General features: G+C 43.8%; 1 protein-coding gene across 7 annotated transcripts in view; it reads left to right on the top strand.

Annotated features, from left to right (window-relative positions):
• LOC124963672 (TBC1 domain family member 8-like) overlaps positions 1-14,977 on the top strand; it is a 39,906-nt gene extending 24,929 nt beyond the window's left edge. For all 7 annotated transcript variants that reach the window (XR_007104771.1, XR_007104772.1, XR_007104769.1 and 4 more), the window contains one exon: positions 6,067-14,977. Coding sequence is in view for 2 of the 7 variants with exons in the window: in XM_047523488.1 (XP_047379444.1) it covers positions 6,067-6,104 (38 nt within the window). In the remaining 5 variants the exon portion in view is untranslated. The remainder of the gene's footprint in view (positions 1-6,066) is intronic.
• Positions 14,978-16,872: the final 1,895 nt, after the last annotated feature.

The raw sequence follows: 16,872 nt of genomic DNA, 5'->3' as shown, positions 1-16,872 counted from the left end.
AGTCAGCCTTCATTTTTTCTGTTTTTTTCTGTGGCAACTGAAAGTTGCCTAGAAGTGATGGGTAAGAAGAGCACACCCTAACCCCACACTGTTGATAAAGCTGTCATTCAGAAGTACATGCCTTGTAATTCAAGCTTTCCCTATAGCTCTCATGAAGGGATCCTCCCCTTTTGTGGCCAAAAAAAGAAAAAGGAAAAAGGCAAACTATAAAAAGTTTCGCCTTTAGAAATTGAGTCAGAAAGTGCAATCTGCCATACTCCCGATACAAAATGTCATTTTGATCAAACGCAACATTCTTTCACCTAGGGTTGAATGTTTCCACTAGGAATTACTGCTAAAATTAATAGATTCAAATTATCAAAGTTGATTAGATTACAGAAACATTGTATTTTAGAAAGTGCAAATAGTTTAAACAGCAAACGTATAATATAGTGAGAAACTTGTTACTAAAACTATAAATAACAAAGACCTAAGTCGAAATTATATATGGAATCGATGAGTAACCATTTTAGATATCATGCTCAATCATCATGGATGATGTGATGCTTCAGCACTGCCCAGAAAGACAAGAGCAGATTCTTCTCCACAGGTTCCAGCGGTGTCCTCGTGCCTGAGTTGCCTCATAAGCGGGAGGTTGGGGGCTGGGGATATAGCTCAATTGGTAGAGTGCCTGACCCGCAAGCACAAGACCCTGGGTTCAATCCCCAGCACCACAAAAAAAAAAAAAAGAAAAAAAAAAGGGAGGTTGGGGATGGATGCAGTCATCCTTATCCTCATGAGGGTAGGTCCTCTTCCTGAGGACAAAGTCTCTGGACATGGGGATTCATCGCATAGAAGACATTCACATTCTTAGGAATCTTCATTTCCGGGGAGAGAGGGATACAGGTTGGGTAGGAGGCACTCGAGACATGTACTGCAGGACACCGCAACATCTGACAGCCTCTACCAGGCAAGGCCTGAGCCACAGTCCTGAGAGCTGTCCAGATCAGCTCTAATACCACCAGACACATCCTCAACTGTCCTCCCTAAGGAAAAACTAGGTCTAGGACTTCACCAGACCTAATGTCTGTTGCCTCCAAAGACTTTGGGCTCCAGAAAATCACAGTTGCTCTTGAATATGCCAAAGGATACCCCTAGGGATTGCATCTGAAATCTCTCACAGACAACTCATGTGCTCAAGGTTTGGCCCCCAGTTCAGCAATGTTCACTGGTGGGTTTTGGGGGAAGCATTCCCTGATGAGTGCTCTGATGTTATCATGAAATACTCAGTCAAGATGAAGACACTACTAAGCAGTGGGAGAAAATGGAAGAAGGTTGGGAATGGATGGAGGAAGACCTGAAGAGGGCGATGCTCTCAGCACACGTGTATTTTTGCTGGGGGCTCCTCTTTTTGCGGTACTTGGGTTTGAACCCATGGCCTTGTGCTTGTGAGGCAAGCACTCTACCAATTGAGCTCTATCCCCAGCCCTAGGGGCTCCTCTTAATCCTCATTTTCCTAGTAGTTGTCCTCCTCTTTTTCCCATCTTTCTCTCCTTCCCTCTCTCAGTCTCCTTATCTCCCATTCTATCACCTGGTTGGCAAGTGCTCCGTAGCTTACAGGTGCCACACCCTCTGCCACAATGGACAGCCATAGTTCACAACCACATGGAAAGCTATTAAACCCAGGACCAAAACAGGATTCCCCTGCTAAGTTATTTTCCCCAAGTATTTGACAGGGAGGAAAGTATGACCAACTCAGACACATCATTTTAGCCATGTTCGTTCTGCCATTGTTGCTAGCTAGCTCCATGTGAACCAGGCATCCTATAAGTGAGGCCACATCTCAACTGCTGCCCTACTGAGATCAATCATTCCAAAGAACAGGAAAGGTATTGCTTGACTCCCACATTTTGCTATGGTCCAGGGATGCAACAACCCCAAGTGGGTTTCAGATAGCCAGCAAGTCCCTGGTCTGAACACCTGTCTCCTGCCACCCTCCTATAAAAAGGGCCTGTTCTCAACTTGGGTTTGGATGTGTGTACCTGTGCTGTGAATTTCCGAGCCTACCAAGGCTTAAGCTTTCTACTTCCATGAACTCTACTAACTTAACACAATTAGTGGATTAGGATATGAGAGAATGTTTTGGATGCAGTTTTCAGTGTGGACAGAATGAGGATCATAGCTACTGCGGGATTTTGGCTCACAGAAAAGAAAAAAGCAGTGGCATTAATTACAGGTCAGATTTGTGTCATACGTGCCTAGGAAGCCCTCATCTGATTTTAGTGAGGGAAAATAACCTGGCTCTACTGATTCCATCTAGGCAAGTGGACTCAGGAACAGAAGACTTGGTAATTTGTGCAGTGTCAGACTGTTGAGGCTGTCTCGCAGTCTGTTCTTTTTTCAGATTTAGTCCGGTTCTGCTTGCTAGAAAATTGATAATGCTCTGCAAAGGGAGTGGATTTCTGGTCATGGAGAAGGCTTTCAATAGAACTGCTTCAGTCCAAAAATGCATCAACTGTATCCTTAGCCCTGTGTTCCCATCTTCCTCTGCAAACACTCCTCTCAGTGAGTCCTGGGGCCACATGGTCCCTGCAAGAATACTTTCTCCTCGCTCCTCTTTGATGTCAGCATTGAATGCCTGTTGCTCTCCAGGATTGGACACCTGGTGGGTAGGTGCACTTGCTCCTGTGGCTGATCAGAGAACCTAGAGACCATTCCACCAGTGTTTGTGTGCTTTTCTTTGTGGACGAGGCCCATCAGTCCCTGTTTGAGTGTTCTTCTGGGTCACATCCTACTCTTTTGGGCTACGAGTTGACCTGAGTCCACTTCCTCAACATTGCTCCCCACCATCTGATTGTCCCACTTACTGTTGCTGTTGCGAGATGATTTGGCCCAGCTCATAGTCTTCTGAATCCTCCTCCATCAGCAAATGTTCCAGGTCCCTGGGAATGACAGCAGGAGCACTGTTGTTGCATGTCACCTGCATCAGCATGGGAGATAGGCCTTGAGGAAATGGGCCTTGGGTGACTACCCAAGAACAGTGTCAGGGACATTCAGGGGAAACCTCAGCTCTAAATACAGGGGCACCATCATTACAAACTACTCCTCTACCAGAGGGTGGCCTCCTGGTAATCGCCTGGGGCCTTCCTCAGGGCTATGACACCAATCCTCCTACAACAGTCTGCCTGGCCCTGCCATTGCCCTTTGTGGAGCCACATTTCACTCGGTCAAAGGACCCCACAGCCTGGGTACAGAAACACTCTCATGCCACCAAGATGGAAGGAATGGACCAGTGGCCTCCTCCCTCCCAGGGCTGTTGTGGAATGCAGGGTGAATTTGGCGTGGCCCAAGCAGAAACCCAAGTGACTTTGGTTCTGATTGCCAGGGTACAGAACACACTCAGGCAGAAGACCAATGATAGCCGTGAGAACTCCTGGCCTCCAGAGGCTCAGTACTGGCTGGGATGGAGGAGGACACCTCACTCATCAAGGGTGGCATGGGAACATGCTGCTGTAGAGAGACTCCCTGGAGATGGAGTGTGCTCCATCCACATGAATATTGATTCTACAGAGAGACCTTAAGCTCCCTGATCAAGGGGTAGGAAGAATCTCATGTTGCTCTCCTCCTCCATGTGCACCAGCATTCTCCATCCCACACAGTGCAGCCTGCATCCTGGATGCTGTCCTTTCCTCACCTCCCACCAAGACCTGCCCCTATACATCTGGTCTGTACACTAATATCCACACAGACTCCTTCACAAATGGCGGTGGACATGGTCATGCTCTCCCTCAACTGAGGTCAAGTCCTTAACAATGACCTCTCTCTTCTTTATTCCCATCTATCTTTCCTGACCATCTAGAAACTCTTAATTCAAGAGGGCAAGAGTAGCCCATGGTATGGGATTTGTGTTTGTTCCCTGCCCTGGGATAGCACCAGGGGACACCTCTTCCGCCAGGCTTACCAGGACAATCTTGCCATCCTTTGCACTCTGCTGCTCTAGACTGATGTGTATGAGGCAGCTGTCTTCCACCTGTTGGTTGTACCAGGGCCATGAGGATCTGAACATTATGCCTCCAATGTCCCTCGATTTCTTCATCTGTTTTGTGGCCATGGGCTTGGGCTTAGCCTTTTGATTAGAGATGCCACTTAAAGATGGGCCAGAAACTGATGGCCACCCCCACTTGTCAGGGTGCTCTATTGGCATTCTAGAACATATGTCCAGGAGGTGAGGCTTTTTGTCACCCTGGTGAATATGAAGGAGCACCAGGGGTTAAGAGCATGTAAGGTGGGTGTTTACCTCCTTTCTCTTGCTGTTGGCCCACTTCCTGGTGAGTCTTTCCCTGAGGACAAAATCTAAGTCCACACGGGGATTGATGGCATAGAACACATTGCCACCATCAGGGATCCTCAGCACTGGAGAGGGAGGGGCAGTGGTGTGGAAGGTGAGTGATACTCAAGGAGTACACAAGAGAACCCCCCCCCCCCCCCCGCAACTGACAGCCTCTGCCAGGTCAGTCTTGAGCTCTAGACCTGAGGGTTTGCAATCTAGATAATGTTCCACCGAAGACATCCTCAGGGTCTTTCCTTGAGGAATGTCTAAGCACAGGATCTTAACCAATCTACCAACTTCTAAGAGAAAGCACCCCAGACCCCAGAACCTCTCAGTTCAGGTAGAACCTACCAAGGAGATAATGCTGGAGTTTGCATCATGATTTGCCATCAGTGGCTCCTGTGTTGAAGCTGTCATCCAATGCAGCAGTGTTCACACATGGGGTTCAGGAAATCATGTGATGGTGGATGCTTTGACCTTGCAGTGGAATAATCCATTCATTCATGAAGACACTAATGAGAGGTGGTATAAATTGGAATTGTGCTGGGCATGGACGGAGGATGTCCACAGGAAGTGTGTGCCTTCAGGAATCATGTTTTTTTTTTTTTTTTTAATATTTTGAGTCAGCTGATTCTTCATTTCCTCCTCATCATTCTGCTTTGCTTTCAGAGTTTTTTCAAACCAAACTTAGTTTGACATTATGGGCTACACTGTCTCAGGCAATTAGACAAATATTTTTAAAACATCAGATGAGAAAAAGAAATGTGGCGCCCAATAATGCAAAACAATGTTTATAAGAGAGAAATCATGAAGTGGGAAGAATAACACAATTATTCTATCAGTACCTCTTGTTCTTGTGAACATTACTTAACCCAAATGAAGAGAACTCCTCTAACAACCAAAATAGCTTCTTGCTAGCATACACTTACCCCCAAATATTTAATTTTACAATGAAAAAGAAAAGAAACACTTGAGAAATTTTCCATTGTGATGATTTAGAGCAAGTCTTCATCAGATTACTCACAACTTTGGAGCAAATGATATCAGCAAGGTAAAAGGAAAATAAAATTATCTGTGCTGATCCTATTGGTAATGCATACAAGTGATAAATACAAAGTTCATACTATCAATATAGGCTCATTTGGAGAGGATTAAAATTCATATATTTAATCTGTGTATTGTTATATTCTTGTTATCTTTGTGTTTCTTCTGGATCTTGTTCTCCTTCTTCTTCTTAATGATGTTCTTGTTCTTCATCTTCTACTTCTGGTTGTAATCTTATTCATGTTCTTCTTCTTCATCTTTGTCTCCTTCAACTCCTTTTCGTTTATGTCCTCTTCCTCTTCCTGTTGCTTCTCATCCTTCCATTTTCTCTCTCCAGTGCCAGTTTGCCAAACTGTGAGGTGTTCTATTGCTTCACATATTTCTGTGAGATATGGCCTCTGTCCTGGAATAACGAAATGGTGTCAGTTCACATGGAATGGAAAGATTGGAAGCCAGGTGCTTAAAGCAATGTTTCATCATTCAAGAACTTTACTCAAGTATTTGTCACTGTCCTGAAAGGCTGCCTAAATAGACAGCCAGGGATTGCTTATCTCCTTTGCCCCTCCTGGATATGAAGTTTGCAAAGCCTGATAGGGTTCAGGGAAGGACATGGGATAGGGAGGCCCAACAGTCCCAGGGTGAACTGATTTACACTCCCATCATTGCTCTTTTTTTTTCTGCAAATGACCCACCACTCTCTGGTTGTTTTTCAGGCAACAGCACTCTTTCTTTGACTGGTGAGATGTCCTGAACCCACAGTAAGTCACTTCTCTCCACTATTGGATGGACCCACTTACTCTTAAGCTCTGACAACCTGAAGCAGTTCAAAGTCTTCTGGATCCTCCTCATTGAGCAAGTGTTCATCTAAGGCCCTGCATTTGACCACTGGTGCCCTATCCTGGTACATCACCTGATCAGGGTTGGAGAAATCTCATCAGAGAATGAATTTTGGAGTAGCCACCCAGAGGACAATGGTCAAAGTCATTCAGGAAACAGCTTAGCTCTTAATACAAGGGCACCATATGTAATCATGCTACCTGGGGCCTTCAAGAGTTCATGTGGGATCTTCCTATGTGCTTCTAGTCCCGTCCTAGTACAACAGTCAGGTTGTCCTTGCTATGCCCTTCTGATAAAAGGGTACAAAGACCTAACAGCTTTCTACAGACACACTATGGCCCAATAAGATGGGAGGAATGGTCCAGTTTGCTCCTGTATCCGATCTCTGCACCAACAGTCATGCTCCCTTTGTGGGTGTCCCAGGCAGGGACCCAGAGGCTTTAATCCTAACAGACAGGGCATAAAACAGAATCAGCAACTGGAGTATGCTTGTGACTCTTTTATGATAGCCAGGAGACTGCTAGCCTCCAGGGCCCCAGTGCTCGATTGAGTGTAATGAGGTATGGACCCCACTGAGGCAATGTTTGAACACATGGAGAGTTAGAGCTTAAACCCCACACCCAGAAAAATTCTGCAAAGGGAGCAGCTAGCTCCCTATTCAGGTCTATGCAAAGCATGACACTTATGTTTTCTTCAAAAACCTCAGTTGTCTGTGACCTGCAATAACCTAAACTCTTCATGCTAGGGAGGATCCCTTCCATTCCACATATGCCTTCCAACACACAGGAGTTATGATTGCTGCATCCTTGCACAAACCTTCAAGTCTCCAACTCACTTATCTAGACACCAGGCTTCAGAGAGTGCAGCCTGTACCCTATATGTTCCTCTGACCTCATCTGAGCACAGCAAACAACACTGCACTTGCAGATTGCAAATCCCACACCCTGCAGGCCCACTCACACCTGGAGCTGGGGCATGCTGCTGCTCTCCCTCATCTCAGGTCAGCTTCATAACACTGACCTCTGACTTCTTTATTCTCTTCAATCTTATTTGACCTTCCAGAAGCTCTAATTCAAGAAGGCAGGCCTAGTCCAAGCTGTCTGCTATGTTCTCTGCCTTCCCCAGTGAGGACACCCAGGGGATCTCCTGCTAAATGGCTCACCACGATGCTCTTATACTTCCTTTGCCTTTGATTTTCTAGATGGACATGAATGGAGCAGCTGTCTCCCACTCACTGTTTGTACAGAGGTATTGTGGAACTCAAGCAGAGACTGGAATTGAGCTCTGCCTCTGGGGATGGTGCTGCTCCTTCATTGGCCACCAGAGCAGTTCCTTGCTGAGGCTCTAGCCCTGGGGTGGGCATTAGTAGTGATCCTGTAGCTGGAGCAGAAAAGATTCCAACATGATAGCCTGCCGTGAGCTTTGCAAACACAGGCAATCCACCCTGTCTTCCACGAATATCTCAGCCCATAAGCCCACACTGGACCTCTTCCCAGACAGGGACATGGCTCGAGTGGACAATGGTTTCTCTTTGTTCCCCGCCCAACACCAGTCAGATTCCACCCTATGGGACCAAACTCTAACCTTTTTAGACCCTTATGTACACACCCCGGGCTTCCTGTCACTCAGGCTCTGCCTCGCTGGACTTGCCATCCTCCAGCTGGGCCAGCAGATGGTGTGCTTGGCGCTCCAGATTCAAGCCACCCATGTACAGTTGAAGGTAAGGCAGCAGCAGCTGGAGAATCATGAGGCCTGGAGGCTGATGGAAAGCCTTGCTGTACTGCTCCATCCAGTTACCTGGGTTTTTCGGCACGGCACTGTGAACAAGCAGGTTTGCAGTCAGCAGAAGCCTGGACTCTCTTACCCCACAGCCCCCACCACCAAAACTGGTCTTGGCATGCTCTGCCTTTCCTGTCTCTTCATAGGCCAGCCCACCACAGCCAAGACATGGTGGCTGTACACACAGTGAAAGGACAACACTCTGGGCAAAAACTTACACCCAAAGATGTTTAGAACCATGGCATGACCAGCTCTCCAGTCCTCAGGGGAGGCCACACACTCTTTGTTGTTTGCTACATCCTCTCCAACCTGAAAAACAAAATCCAGAAGGGTATGTGCACAGGTCCAGGACTAGCATGGCTCCAGGGACACCTCATTCCCTGGCTTGGACTACTTTGCTTCCTCATTCTCTGTGAGCTCTCATTGAGCCCTCACTTTTGGCCACATTCCACCTCAAGTTGATGATGGTCTCTTGGTCTACCTTGTTCACTGGGGTAGGACAAGATGCAATCCTGTCTCAAGGAGGAACGGATAGTGACACATGCTGAATATTTATTTCTGATACTATCAAATGAGAAAAGATAGGAGATTTTTACCACATTTTCAACTGAATTGTGCAAAATGCCTTTCAACATGTCTTCCCACAGTGGGTGCTTTCTCTATGTTCATCCAAGAGTGAGCCCAAACAGCTTCTTCACATATATCTCACTGGGCATGGGAGCTACCAGCCCCCAACTGTCTGGCTGTAACTGAGTAGTGAAGTTCTGCCCCACAATGGTATCTGGAACATTCTTTCTAATGTAAAAGTGCTTTCCCCAAGGCCTAAAGAAAGTGAGGCCCCTAGCACAGAGCTTCTTCATGCATGAAGGGAACATCCCAACAGAAAGAAGCCCCAGTCCTCACTGAGCCCACATGGAAGTGAACTGACTACACACCTTAAAACACTAAAGCCCAATGTGTGTAGGCTGCTCCACATGCCTCTGTGGACCAGTTGGTGAGAGAGGGAGGTTTCGTCTGCCTGAGAAGGCGAGGTCACTCTCCACCGCCACCCACTTGGTGTTGAGAATATACTATCAGCTTAGTCCTCTGATCCCCCTAGGTCTCACAAAGCATTTGGTTCTCTGAGAGATATATGGCTTCCTCAAGACCCAAGCATGAGGTGGCTGTACACTTTGTCTCGGACGTAGTCTTACCTTGGGAAGAGCAGCACCAGCACTTGCTGTTTGGTGATGAAACCTGAGTAAATAGACCTGAAGGTGCTGCCCCAGTCGGGGTTCCTACCAAAAAGACAGGCATGAGCTGGTTCATGAGCTCTTCTTATCTGTTACCTTCAAGGGTCTCTATCCCACAGGGCTCATCTGTGGTTGGAACCAATTCATTTTCACCTTGGTTTGGGACCAAGAATGGTGGGATCAAAAATGGAAATGGTAGCAAACAGAAAAATGCTTTATCCCAATACAATGAAGTAACAGCAGAATGGGACAGTTCTCATCAGCACATACACACACACACACACACACACACACACACAGAGTCAGAGTATGAGTGGTGGGCCATTCATGATGGGTCATAAATGAGGTCCTACTATGCTCACCTGTCCTGTGCTGCTCAGTGTTGCTGTTGAGCTTCTCTGGGAAAGTGTCCCAAGACTCTGGCATCTAGGATGAAACCTCACTCTTTTTTCTCACACAAGACTACAGTGACACCCCTGAGATTCCTGGGGGCCTGAGACTCGACATTTTTTGAAACAGCAAGAGAACATCCATCTCGCTCCAGTGTCTCCAACCGACTGAGCAGGGATGGCTTGCTCAGTGAAGTGGGTGCGTGGTTACCAGGGTTCCATGTTTCATTTGATCCATCGTCAAGGTACTGAGGTCATGTCCTCCTATGGTGCCTCTGCCTGAGCCTCTTATTCACACACGACTACTCCCAAAACCCCAAGGGCTGCCAATTGCTCCCACCTCAATCCACATCAAGTGCACAACTGAACACATGTTCACCAACAACTACAGCCACCAGACCCGGCCCACCTTGGCTCCCAACAGAGTTCCAGTGTGAGGATTCAAATCTGAATTCACAAGCAGACCCTCCTTCTCACCATGTGTGACCCTGGACCAAATGTTGTGCCTCTCTTGGGCTCTTCAGTGTCCCCTTATTTGACCATCAGGCAGTGTTCTTTAAGAAAATGCCCAGGAATTCAGCTCGCCCAAATGCTTTACTGGTGCTTGAAGAATGCAAACTCTTCTGATAGGAAAAGGTGTCACCCTTTGCTCCACACTATGTCACTTGTGTTTCTCCAACAATGCTCAGGGACAGTGCCATTATTGCTATCTTGAAAGTACAGCAATAACCTGGATGAAATGAGATAAGCAAGAGGCCATTAGCCTGAAATTGTCTGTGTACTTGGATCTCCTGCTTAATGGACCCCAACCTATCTTGATCTGGAAACATTGTTTTTTATTTTAAATTTTTTGTAACAAATAACGATTTTAGCCAGTAATGAACACCCAACCTTCTTCCTACTGAGGCAGCTAACTGATCACAGCAATCCCCCAAAGTGGCAAGCACCCAGGCATTAGCAGATTAAGTGACCTTCCACCCTGGTTTCTTATTTAGTCTGTAAAAATTCACTGGTCACACTGCCAGTCAGAGTGTTCTAAACTTCTCTTGCTCTGAGTGCTTCCAGAGTCATGACTCATTCTTCGCTCAAATAAATTCTGTTAAATTGACTTCATCTAAAGTCATTCTCTTAACACATGTGTAATAGTATTGTCAAAGCTTTCAAGGACCTAGCTTGGACCAGATCAAGAAAAGAGTCAGGCAGCTGACTGGCTGGAACCACAAGATCTAGGTGGCACTAAAACAGTAGAAGCACAAGCAGTAACAGACTGAAATAGATAAACTGGACTTTGTCAGCACTTGAAAGGTTTATACTTCAAAGGATACTGTCAAAATGAAAAGACAAACCAGCTTGCCAATAACTCTTTGATAAGAGACTTGTATTCTGAATTTACGGAGTACTTTACAACTCAGAAATAAGACCCAAAGTCTTCATCCTCCAAAGATATACAAATGCCAATAATAAAGATTCCCAAGTCCTTGGTCATGAGGAAAATGCAAATCAAACCTACAATGAGATACCCTTTAAACCTGCTAGGATTTCTATACTAAAAAAGAAGGACAGTAACAAAGTGAGAAAGAATGCCAAGAAATTGGAACCCTTATACATGGCTATGTGGAATGCAAATTGGTGTAGCTCCTTTGAAATTATCAGTTCTTCAAAAGACAAAGCATAGAATTGTCTTATGAACTGGGTCTGGTGGCACGTGCATGGAATTTTAGCGACTCTGAAGATTGAGAATGCAGGATATCCAGTTCAAACCCAGCCTCAGCAACTTATTGAGACCCTAAGCAACTTAGCAAGACCCTGTCTCTAATAAAATATGAAAATAAAAAAAAGGGATAGGGATGTGGTTCCCAGTTCTTAAGTGACCCCGGGTTCAATTCCTCCTAAAACAACAACAAAAAAGAACTCCCATATAAGTCAGCAATTCTCCTAGGTACCAAGAGAAAAAAAGCATTTCAACACAAATACTTTTCAGAAATGTTCGAAACATCATTATTCAGCATAAATCAAAAGGGGAAAAGACCCAAATGTTCATCAAATGAAAAGGTAATAAAATATGACAAAACCAAACAATGAAATATTATTTGGCAATCAAAAGGAATGAACGTTGATTCATTCTACAACATGGATGAATCTTAGAAGCATGCTAAGTCAAAGAAACCAGACACAAATCAAAGGTTCCATTTCTATGAAATTTTCAGAATCAGCAACTCTATTGAAACAGAAATAGATTAATGGATGCCAGTAGCTGAGGAAGGGCTGAATGGGGAGTGACTGTCCCTAGGTCCTGGGCTTCTTTGGTGGGAAGATAAAAGTGTTCTGGAAATAGAAGCAAGTGCCCTGGCTCATGCCTGTAATCCCAACAACTCAGAATATTGAGCAACTCAGAAGGATCACAAGTTCAAGGCCATCCTGAGAAACTTAGGGAAACCCTGTCTCAAAAAATGAAAAGAAATGGGAGTATAACTCAGTTTTAGAGCACTACTGGGTTCAATTCCTGGTAGTCCCCCCCACACACACCAATTACAGAATTAGATGGTAATGGTGTTTTCACAACTTTATGAATATACCACTAAATCACTGAGTTGTACATTTTAAAAAGGTGATTTCTATGGTATAAGAATTATGTCGTGATGATGCTGATTTTTAAACATATCATTAGAATATATGTGATGTAGGGTGCCCTCACTCCAGCATTCACACAAGAATCTTTACACAACTGGCAAAGGGAAACAAAATTAAAGATCAACCAGTGTGCCATTTCTCAGCAACGCCAGTGAATTACTACTGAGCAGTTTTAGTCTGTGTTCTGGTAAGTTTTCTGAGCAACCTCAGACACACCCATGAGTCTGACACCAACCAACTGACAGCCCCCTGATGTCAGGCAAATCATTGTGTGGGTTAGTGCTAGGAACAGAGATGAGTGATTGGTTTTATAATCTAAATTGTAAACTCTTGAATATTTTTGATAGGAAATTGCCAAACCCAAAAACTACCAGAAAAACAAGAATACAGAGATGTAGGAAAGTATTTTTGATGTGCAAAGCTGAAGAAAGAACAGGTAAGTATGTTTGGAACATATCTTTGGAATGTAATCCAGGTAGACTCTCCAGCAATAAAGAGCAGAAATATGGTGAATTGAAAAATAAATGTAAGAAAAATGTAAATGTCAGATGTGGACACAGCTTAGCAGTAAAGTATATGCTTAGCATTCACAGGGACCAGGGTTCACATAGGTACATACACTCAAAACCTCACTTACAATATTCAAATGGCCAGGCACTGTGGCACACTACTCTGAACCCAAGCTACTTGGGAGGTTAAGGCAAGAGGATAGCAATTTCGAAGTCAGTCTTGACAACTTAGTAAAACCCTATTGAGAATAAAAAAGATGGGATATCTTCCAGTGGGAGAGCCCCCTGTGAGTTCAATCTCTAAAACCACAACAAAAATTTTGTTTCTAAATTGTGAATGTCATTTGCAACCTGACAATGTCTGAGTCCCATGCTCATGGAAAAGGGCAATAATGAAGATGTTCACCATCCTACTGTCTTCTGACCAACTTTTGTGTCCTGGGAAAGTGGCTAACTCTCATTATAAAAGAAACCACTCCTTCTGTGTGACTTAGATGAGATTTGCTGCCTAGTTTTTCTCCTGATGCTGTGGGCCTTGTGATTGGCTCTCCTGTCTACCTGCTTCAATCAACAAAGTCCTCTTCCTTTACCTTGAGGAACCCCTCATTCAGGAATGCTCTTTCTCTTGCAACACTTTGACTAATCACTCCTTAATTTTCCAGTGCATTTTTGTCTTTCAGAGGCACATAATAAATCCTTCATTTTTAATGTGCAGAAAGAAGTGTACAAATTTATTAGCAGACAATCTGCTCTTTCTACCCCAACTAAGAAAATGCTGATAAAATATTTAAAGAATATCAGTTTCAAGGGGTGCCAAATAATTTGCCTTCTATTGGGTTCCACAATTAGTGTTGTCTTGACCAAGTGCCTGAGAAAAGGACTGTGGAGCTGACATTTATTTATTTATTTATTTATTTAGTCATTTATTTATTTATATTTGGTACCAGGGATTGAACCTGGGACACTTAAAAACTCAGCCATATCCCCAACTCCTTTTTTATTCTTTCTGTAGAAACAGGGTGTTGCTGAGTGGCTTAGAGCCTTGCTGTGTTGCTGAGGTTATTATTGAACTCTCAATCCTCCTACCTCAGCCTCCAGAGTTGCTGGGGTTAGAGGTGTGCACTACTGTGCCCAGCTGGATTTGACACTTTTGAAGGAAAATTCACCTTTGTGGTGACAAATCAAGGAGTTTGTAATTGGGGGGGGGGCAAAACCTCTTCTCAACTGAGAAATAAATTTAATTTCAAGGTTTATGGTTCATATTAAAATGTCTAGGATCATTTCTCCATTTGCAGAGGTCTCCAAATGCCAGGTGTCTAGTTTTGTCTAGATACAACTCTTATTTCCAACTTCATGTTATATCCAGATTATCATACTTTCATCTTATAAATCAGAGATGGCAAATAAATGAAAATACTCTACAATGTCAGAATTTAACAGCTCCTTCAACTTACTCAGCAGCGACATTGTGAATATACGCCTTCTTACCTGTTAACAGGGTACATCATTGAATCATTTGTATCCTTCCATCAGTTCCTGGATACCACTAGTCATCTAATAGGAAGCTCAGGGACTCACCTATCATTATTTGCTGGAATCATCTTTATTTCCCCCATATTGAACCATGGGGGTTTCAGGAATACATAATTGAACAATACTGCACATATATGATCCTGTCTTCTGTGACTTTTCTGAAGGGGATCCAAACTGGTCCTGGCCTGGGTCAAAGTGATTTGGAGATGTGTTGCTTTATGGAAGAATGTGGAAAGTCGGGTCTGAGGAAAGGGTGTGATCCATCTTGGACACTTCCTGGGATTCCCAATCTCAGCAGGTTCACAATTCAATTTCAGGCCTCTTCTATTGGCCAGAGTAGAAAGAATACTACTTGCCACAATCTGCCAGTGGATGTTTCTGTTTTGCTCATGCTTTGCTCATGCAAATCCTCATATACTTGTCCTGGTGTATGTGTGTCACCTGGTAGCAGGAAGAGAGAGAAACCTGTGTCAATGACTCTTATATAATTATTAAGAATAAGGGATTAGGTGGCATGACCAGAAGATATCTGACCTGGGGGATCTTAGCTTGAGTCCACAGCTGTCACTTCTGGGCTGGGAGATGCTTGACAAGTCATTTCCCTGCTTTGAGTCTGTTTTTCTTCATTTATAAAATAAAGGGACTGACCAGGTATGAAATTGCACACCTCTAGCCCAAAGAAATGAGAGAGACTGAGACAAGAGGATCATAAGTTCGAGGCCAGCCTCAGCAATTTAGCAAGAACCTTTCTCAAAATAAAAAAAGAAAAAGACTCAGGAGGTAACCCAGTGGTAAAGTGGCTCTGAGTTCAATCTCCAGTAGCAAATATTTAAATGGACCAGATCACATGAACCCCTTTTAAAATCTTTGGTTTCTCAATTTCTTTGAAAGTGATATAAAAGGTTTGATGTTGACATAACAGGGTTCTTTCTACTACAGTAGTCCCCCACTTATTGGGGGGACATGTTACAAGACACCCCCCATAATGACTGAAAGTACAGGTAGAGCCAACCTGATCTATACACACCCTCATTTTTTATATGTGTATACATACCTATGATAAATTTTCATTTGTGAAGTAGCTGCAGTGAAGAGACTTAAGTACAATGATTAATAAGAAAATGAAATAATTATAACAATATACTCCAATTCACTTTAAATTTATGAGTGATTTATCTCTGGAATTTTCCATTTAATATATTTGGACAGTGGGTAACTGAAACTGTGGAAAGTAAAGCTATAGATAATGGAGCACTGCTAGAATAAGCTTCATAACAGTGGGCTTGGGTGTTTCTGGCAAGACTGCTTATCATTCTCCTAACACATTACTAAAGCAAGTACAAGGCACTTGGTAAAGCAGTGAAAAAGCACAGATCCCTACCCAGCCTGGAATGCATATCCTAGTCAAAATATGCAGACCCTAGATGATAAACAGAACAAAAGCAAACATATAATGAGCAATGAATAATTTATTTGGATAATTCTGAAAGAAGGACCTATCCAGATACCCCAAACCAACTTACTACTGAGGTTGGTTTGAATGCTTTGAATACTTTGATGCTTATTTTAGCCAACTAACAGATGAACCAGTTGTAGAAAGAGGAGCAGGGTGAACAAGAAGCCTGGATCCTTTCCCAAGAGTTTTGTTTACAAGTAACGTGGCTCCTTGGTGCCTTTCCTAACTAGTTCTCCCCAGCACCTGTAACAATCTCACAAATATTGTGGATAATTTCTCAGTTTCTAATTTTTTGTAGGTGCAAAATTGATAAAAAGAGAACACAAGATTTGAATTCCCCTCTCTTCTATGGTGCCTGTTTCTTCAGGGAGGAGAGCCTGGTCCATGTGGAGCTGTACAGGCTCAGGGAAGGGAATTTCTTTCTTTTATTGTTTTTTTTTCTCCTCTCTTTTTTGTAATGCTTGGAACTGAACCAAAGGGTGCTCTACCACTGAACTACATTCCCAACCTCGCAACCTTTTATTTTGTTTTGTTTTGTTTTGAGGTCCTCTTGGTAAGTTGTTGAGGCTGTCTTGAACTAGTGATCCTCCTGGTTCAGCCTTCCAAGTCACTAGAATTACAGGTGTGTGCTTGGGGGGGGGGATTTCTGAGGAGTTGATTTTCAACTGTACTTTTGTTGGATACTTGGAAATCATTAACCCTTTGATGTAAGCCTGGAGATAAGAAAATGCAAACAGAAGTCAGATTAATTGCCTTAGGTCATAGAGGTTCAGAACAGCATCCCTACAAAAGAAGATGCCAGGGGACCTTCCTGTTATATCCACCCCTGGTGATGGTACTTTCAATGACTGAGTTAACTAAGCCACAGACATAGAGGGCCCCAGTGCCTTATATAAGGAAGAGAGTGCTTGCTGTTTTTACTGTAATTTGCCTTCAAATTCTTTACCTGCAGTATATAAGGTGACATATGTCTGATAGCTGGTTTTAAACATAGAGACAGTGCCAGATTCTGTAGTCATAATCATGAATACACACTCTAGGGCTGGCTAGGGCACATAAAATCACCTATTCTCCACTTGCCTTTCTTTTTGCCAACAAAATTTTTGTTAGTAAGACTAATGGGTATTTGAAGAGCAAATTGTGTGTGTGTGTG

Source organism: Sciurus carolinensis, chromosome 13, assembly GCF_902686445.1.
Source record: "Sciurus carolinensis chromosome 13, mSciCar1.2, whole genome shotgun sequence".
In the NCBI taxonomy this organism is placed as follows: Eukaryota; Metazoa; Chordata; class Mammalia; order Rodentia; family Sciuridae; genus Sciurus; species Sciurus carolinensis.
This window is presented reverse-complemented; position numbering and strand designations above follow the sequence as displayed.